Raw genomic sequence first — 7,469 nt, 5'->3', positions numbered from 1 at the left:
ATTGTGTGGGGCATTTGTAGGACTGTTCCCCTGGCTAGGAAAGCCCTGACCCCAAAGACACTGGGGCTACTAGTGGGCTACCTGGGGAGGTTTCTAGAAAGGAAATTTTTTCAGCCCTTGCAACTTTTGTTTGCGACCTACAATAACGGTGGGAGATTCTCCCTGGTAATCCTTTTGTTATTAATTCTATAAATTCATTAATAACAAAAGGAGGGCCAGGGAGAATCTCCCACCTTCACTGGATTGGGGGGAACCACTGTGATGGAGGATGAAGAAAAGGCTGAGTACTTTGTCTAAGTCCTTAGTAGTAACACCATTGGTCCCCTGATACCCAGACCCCTGAGTGGAAAGATGGGGATGGGAAGTGGACTGAAGTCCCCATCATCCATGGGGAACTGGTTACTGACCCGCTCAGCCACTTAGATCCATACGAGTTGATGGGTCTGGATGGGAAACACCCCAAGGTACTGAGGGAGCTGGTGGATTTCCTCCCCAAGCCACTTTCCCTTAGTTACCAGCAGTCTTGGCTGACTGGGGTGGTTCCACCTGACTGGAAGCTGGCACGTGTGACACCCATCTACAGGAAGGGACAGAGGGAGGTCCTGGGGAACTACAGGCCTGTCAGCCTGACCTCAGTGCTGGGGAAATAGATGGAACAAATCATCTTGAGTACCATCATGCAGCACATGCAGGACACTCAGGCCATCAGGCCCAGTCAGCATGGGTTTAGGAAAGGCAGATTGTGCTTCAAGCTGCTGATCTCCTTTAATGACAAGGTGACCTGCTTAGTGGACGAGGGGAAGGCTGTGGATGTGATCTACATGGACTTCAGTGAAGCCTTCATCAGTTTCCCCCAGGGCACCCTGTTGAAGCCTCTGTTCATGGATTAGATGGGTATACTCTTTGCTGGGTCAGAAACTGGCTGAAGGCTGGGCCCAAACAGCTGTGGTGAATGGAGTTAAATCCAGCTGGCAGCACATCCCATGTGGTGTTCTCCAGGGCTCAGTGCTGGGGCCCATCCTCTCTAACATCTTTATTAATGATCTGGACAAGGGGATTGAGTGCAGCCTCAATAAGTTGGTACATGACACTAATTGCAGAAGGCAGGAAGGCTCTGCAGAGCAACCTGGACAGGCTGGATCAATTGGCAGAGGCTTTATGGGGCTTGGTCATGAGCTTTGGTCACAATAACAACAGGCAGGGTTACAGTCCTGGAGCAGAGTGGCTGGAGAGCTCCCTAGAAGTATAGGATATGGGGGTGTTAGCTGGACATGAGCCAGCGCTGCGCCCAGGTGGCCAAGAAGGCCAGCGGCATCCAGGCCTGGATCAGGAATAGTGTGACTGCCAGGAGCAGGGAAGAAATTGTTCCATTATACTCAGCTCTGGTGAGGCCACACCTTGAGTACTGTGTCCAGTTTTGAGCCCCTTGCTAAAAGAAGGACGTTGAGATGCTGGATCGTGTCCAGAGAATGGCAGAGTAGACAGTGAAAGGTTTGCAGCACGAGTCCTGTGAGGATCAACTGAGGGAACTGGGGCGTTTTAGTCTTCAGGATGCTGAGGAAAACCTTATCACTTTCTAGAAGTACCTGCAAGAAGGATATAGAGAGGTGCAGGTTGGCCTCTTATCTCAGATAACAAGCGATAGGATGACAGGGAATGGCTTGAAATTATACTAGGGGAGATTTAGGTTAGAGATCAGGAAGAATTTCTTTATGGAAAGGGTATTCAGCTATTGGAACAGGCTGCCCAGGGACGTGGTGGAGTAACCATCCCTGGAAGTATTACAAAGGTGTGCAGATGTTGTGCTTGATGACATGGTCTGGAGGTGGGCTAGGCAGGGTTCGGCTGTGGTTGGACTTCGTGAAAGATTCTGTGACTTTATGTTTGTTGCACTTCAAGGAAATTCCTGTTCTGTCATGGTGGGAAAGCATTGCCATTTCAGACAAGTGGTCAAGTGATTCAGTTGATGAAAATGTTCTTATAAATATTTAATAAATGTCAGGAGAAATTTTAAGAAAGAAAAATATGTGCACCTTTTCAGGCAGACGTGATGCAAAGAGAGCACAGCCCATCGTTACCCAGCGTGTGGGTCACACTGTATCAGCAATGGGATGCATCTGGACCATCATATTCCAGTTTAAATAAACTAGAGGCAAACAAAGAAACAGGAACTAAACCCCATACTAAATAGAGACTGGTCCTAATTTGAGTTACATGGCCAGTGATATGCAGAAGATGAGCAGTTCATTGTTGCTTAGAAACATCCAGTCATCTGTTTCCACACGGCATCCTTGAGCTCCTGGTTCCTCATGCTGTAGATGAGGGGGTTCACTGCTGGTGGAACCACGGAGTAAAGAAATGATACTACCAGGTCCAGAAATAGAGAGGAGATAGAGGGTGGCTTCAGATAGGCAAAGAAGGAAGTACTGACAAACAGGGAGAGCACAACCAGGTGAGGGAGGCAGGTGGAAAAGGCTTTGTGCCGTCCAAGCTGCGAGGGGATCCTCAGCACAGCCCTGAAGATCTGCACATAGGACATCACAATGAACACAAAACACCCAAAAGCTAAAAAGGCACTAAGCAAAGTGACTGCAATCTCCCTGAGGTAGGCATCTGAGCAGGAGAGCTTGAGGATCTGGGGGATTTCGCAGAAGAACTGGTCAACAGCATTGCCATGGCAGAGGGGCAGTGAAAATGTACTGGCTGTGTGCAGCACAGCGTTGAGAAACCCACTGCCCCAGGCAGCTGCTGCCATGTGGACACAAGCTCTGCTGCCCAGGAGGGTCCCGTAGTGCAGGGGGTGGCAGATGGCAACGTAGCGGTCATAGGCCATGACAGTCAGAAGACAGAACTCTGTGGAGATCAAAAAAAGGAAGAAAAATAGTTGAGCCACACATCCTGTGTAGGAAATGGCCCTGGTGTCTGACAGAGAATTGGCCATGGATTTGGGAACAGTGGTGGAGATGTAACCAAGGTCTAGAATAGAGAGGTTGAGGAGGAAGAAGTACATGGGGGTGTGGAGATGGTGGTCACAGGCTATGGTGATGATGATGAGGCCATTGCCCAGGAGAGCAGCCAGGTAGATGCCCTGGAAGAGGCAGAAGTGCAGAAGCTGCAGCTCCCGTGTGTGTGCAAAGGGCAGGAGGAGGAACTGGCTGATGGAGCTGCTGCTGTTGGACATCTGCTGCTGTCAGGTGTGGAGACCTGTCCAAGGAGGAAAAGGCAGTTAGAAGTTTGGGAACTCTTCCTTGAGGAAAACTTCTTCCAATTCACATTGACTCCCTGTATTCAGGAAGCCTTTTGTCAGGTCCCTTTTGGGAGCTCTGCTTTGTGCTGGCTTGAGCGTGTCACTGTTGGGAGGAGGGCTGGCTGTGGCTCTCAAGAACTCAGTCCTGCCTGGCAGAAGTCAGTAAATAGAAGGATGGTGTGATCTCAGACTAAATCCCCTGTGGATAGGAATGAGCTTTTCAGCACTGTCACTCCAATTTCACCAAGGGCAGAGCAGAGCTTTGGAGCTTTGATTTTCTCCTGACTGAGAGCTGAGGAATCCAGTGTCGCAGGGCAGAGCTCCAAAGCCCTCCTGCAGTCTCATCCTACCCAAGGAGGATCTCAGCTCCCCGCTCCCAGCCAGGGACACACAGGGCTCAGTGCAGCTGCCCACACACAGGTGATGAGTGGCATTGCCACGGCCTCTGTGCCGAGATGTCTCCTGCATGAGGTTCCTCTCTGGGACACAAGAGTCCCCATGAGAGTGGTGCCATTGTGGGAGGCAGCCTGCAGCCCAGCAGGAGACCCCTGGAAGTCATCAGTCCTACAGATGTGTGTCCTGAAGTGAGGGTCAGCTCATTGCCACTGCCACCAATGGAAGTGACCAGAGCACCAGGTAACAGTGGGACAGAGACAGCAAGGACAGCAGGTGTAACAGTGAGAAATGCTCCAGCCAAGGCTGGAAGGACAGGGACAGACAGACAGACAGGCACTCAGGAGTTTCTCGTCATGGTGTTTGTTTTGCCCAAAAGAAGACTCAGTCTGAAACCCTGGATCTCTTGTTGCAGTGTCTGTGCTGTGTGGCATAAACCAGGAGTGTCTGTGGGAAAGTGTCAGCACTGTGGGGGATGTCAGGGAAGTCCCAAATCCCCACTGCCAGGGCATTTCTGGGAGCAGCTCCTCCCTGCCTGACAGTGTCTCTGCCGCCTGGAGCTGTCCTTGCAGCTGCTTCTCTGTGATCATGTCACCTCCTGCTCGTGCTCACAGACCTCATCCAACCTTCCCTGTGCTCAGCTCTGCTCTGCAGACCCCTCCTGGCATCAGGGCACTGCCCCAGGGAACCTCTGTGTGTGCAGGGCTCAGCCCAGGCTCCAACATCTTCATGAGAATCAAGTTTTCACTGCATATTCTCAAGGGGAGAAATAAGTTCTCGTCTACCACACTCAGCACAGCCCACAGGAGAGGAAAAGTCAAAGCAAAGACTCTGCCTTTGGAGAAATATTCTCTTTGGCATTTCTCAAGGATCAGCTCTGGCTGGGAGCAAAGCTGACCCATGCAGCACTTTGTTACAGCAGAAGGACCTTACATTGCCCTTCCCTGGGTCACTGCTTCAACCCAGAGGTGCTGTCTATATCCCTGTGGAAAGCCCAGCAGCAGCAGAGTCCCTGGCCCAGCACACAGACCCCAGGGTGCAGGGACCCTGCTTGCAAGAACAGCCCTGGGCACCCCTCATCCATGCCCAGGAGAAGACAGCTGTCCTGCCCTGTCCCTCTGATGGGGCAGAAGGGCCTCCCTTCCAGGCAGCACCTTCTGGTCCTATAGAGAACCTGTCCTCCTGACAGACCCCACACACTGTCCTATGTCCCAGGTTTAAGAGATCCCTCCAGGAACAGAACCTGCATTGCCCTGCACCCACAGACATACCAGGGACATACTCACAGGTAGAGTGCTGAGGAGATTTCTCCTCCAGTGACCTCTCAGCATCCATCAGCTCTCTCAGCCTCTCAGGTCTCCCCTCGGTGCCTACAGGCAGTGTCCCCAGCCCTGTGTGCTTGGCAGAGGAGCTACTCTGTGGCAGAGCTGTCCCTCATCAGTGCTGTAATGTTTCATCAGCTCCCACTGTCCCAGGAGTCCAGCCCAGCTACAGCAGAGGGGCAGGTGAAGGCGTCACGTACTCCTCGGCTCCTCTGAGGTATTCCTGAAGCTCCAGGGAACCAACTTGGAAAGACACTGAAGTCCTCCCTGCCATCTGCTCTCTAGGCTGGGGAGAAATCCTTCTGCCCAGCAGAGTCCTTTCTCCTGATCAAACACGAGCTGGGCAGAAGAATCACTTTTTCTTGTCTCCACATGAGACAGGACCCCCAGAAGATGACGGGAAGGGGACTCTTTCCCCTTGGGGAGGGTAAGGAGTATGGCAAGTGACTCGAGGCACCTCATCCTTGCTTTGTAGCCCTGGGGCTGGAAAAGGATGCAGCTCAGGCCCATGGCTGCCTCGAATCAAGGGAACCTGGGGTTCCTCTTGCCCCATTTGCAGTGGGCACAAAAGAGGCACCTGCTTCCTGGGAGCTGCTGGTCCCAGCTCCCAGGGGAATTAATGGAAGGAGGCCAGGAAGGAGGTGTTCAAACACCAACACCCAGTGAAACCTGAGGGGCCAGTGGTGCTCCAAGAGATGTGCAGGGAGATCCAAGGTCAAGGAATCACAGAACGTTAGGAGTTGGAAGGGACCTCTAAAGGTCATCTAGTCCAACCCCCCTGCCAGAGCTGGATCACCTGGACTAAACCACACAGGAACACATCCAGGTGGGTGTGAATGTCTCCAGAGAAGGAGACTCCACAACCTCTCTGGGCAGTCTGTCCCAGGGCTCTGTCACCCTCACAGTGAAAGAGTTTCTCCTGACATTCACATGGAACTTCCTCTGCTCCAGCTTTTACCCACTGACCTGAATAAGGCCACCCCTCAGTCTCCTCTTCTCCAAGCTAACGAGGCCCAGCTCCCTCAGCTCAGAGGAACTGGCCAGCATTGCCCCTCTGCAGAAAGAGGACCAGCTCAGAGGAAACTGGGACAGGCTCCTGGAATGGCTGCATGTGAAACGTGGCCAGGCAGGATCCAAGGATTCCCACAGGGAGGCACATGCCAGGGGGTGGCCTGTCACTGGGAAGCTTGCCCCACCTGGCTCTGGGCCTGTGAACAATGCTGCCTGCGGCTAGAGCGGCACCCCATGGAAGAGACCCCCCTCCAGCTGAGAGAGAAAAAGACCCTTTGGGAGGCCTGGCACATCGACTCTATTGGAGCCCTTGGGAAGGCAGAGGGGAAACAAGAGTATTAGTGGGAGTGGAAATCATTTCTGGCCTAGTCCCAACCCAGGCATTTCCAGGAGCAGCAGGAGAACACCCAGGGCGGGCCCTGACCAATTGGTTTCGCTTTCTGCCAACCCCCAGTCTGTTCAGTCAGCCCAGGGCAGTCATTTCACTGCTGCCAAGGGGCAGGAGTGGGCCAGGGAAGGAGGAGGCAGGTGGGGATTTCACTCCTTGTGTTACCCCCAAGCTAATGGGATAGTGGGGAGAACTAATGGGCTTTTGAAAGGGTTTTTAAAAGCTCACAAGCCACACTGGGCAGAACAACTCTGGGATGCAGTTCATCGAGTCAATGATTTTTGGGGAATAAGTGGATGTCCTGACTCAATGCCTTTTTTCCCAAACCCCCCAACTTTCATCCCCAAACCCCACACTCCCAGCACCCCAGAAAAGCCACTTTCTCTCCTGGTCTGCCAGTCTTGGTAGAAATGCCGACCATTGGGACCATTCCCCTCTTACTGGCTGAGCCCCTCAACAAATACGCTTGGAAAGCAAAAGATGCCCATGGGAAGGAACACAAAGTCAACACAAGGTGGATTATTCCATCCTTCTCATAACAATCTACGACCAGTCCCTTAATACAAACTGAGTCTGGGTTTGTTCTCTTTTCCAGATGGAATCTCTGACACCTGCTTGAAGGAATAGATGAAGCTGTTAATTGTCTGTATAGTTTAGTTAATAACTGCTTTGTTAATATTTATAGGAGGTTTAGCAGACTATCACAAACATTGTTTTGGTCGACCATTCTCACCACCTTTAATATCTGGGGAAACTTTTGTGCCCCCCTCTTCAGCCTGGGGTGGCAAAATGAATTTATAACTTTAGTCCAGCAGGTGCCCAACGCTTTTAACCTGACAAATGGTTGGGGATGTGAGAGCCCTTCAGGATTTAAAGACTGGCCATGGACGTTGAAACAATATCCCAAAAATGGCTCCTGAGTGATCTAAGTGACATAACCATTGGTAATGGTTCGTTCTATTGGAATGAGGAAACAAACCCATGGAAAACCCCAGTTCCAGAAAAGGGGGAATATTGTCTGAATCGGAATGACAACAATGGAGGTTTTGTGGGTCACAGTGTGTGTGATTGGACCTTCAGGTGTGGAAATCCTTGTATCTCCCCTGGG

At 51.8% G+C, this 7,469-nt stretch overlaps 1 protein-coding gene across 1 annotated transcript; it reads right to left on the bottom strand.

Annotated features, from left to right (window-relative positions):
* Positions 1-2,254: 2,254 nt before the first annotated feature.
* LOC311204680 (olfactory receptor 14A16-like) lies at positions 2,255-3,181 on the bottom strand (the record flags this gene model as incomplete). Its single annotated transcript, XM_084281072.1, has 1 exon — positions 2,255-3,181. One exon carries the CDS (start codon positions 3,179-3,181, stop codon positions 2,255-2,257), a length of 927 nt encoding a protein of 308 aa, XP_084137198.1.
* Between the last annotated feature and the right edge of the window lie 4,288 nt (positions 3,182-7,469).

Source organism: Gallinula chloropus (genome assembly GCF_964237585.1).
Source record: "Gallinula chloropus genome assembly, contig: HAP1_SCAFFOLD_118, whole genome shotgun sequence".
Lineage (NCBI taxonomy): Eukaryota > Metazoa > Chordata > Aves > Gruiformes > Rallidae > Gallinula > Gallinula chloropus.
This window is presented reverse-complemented; position numbering and strand designations above follow the sequence as displayed.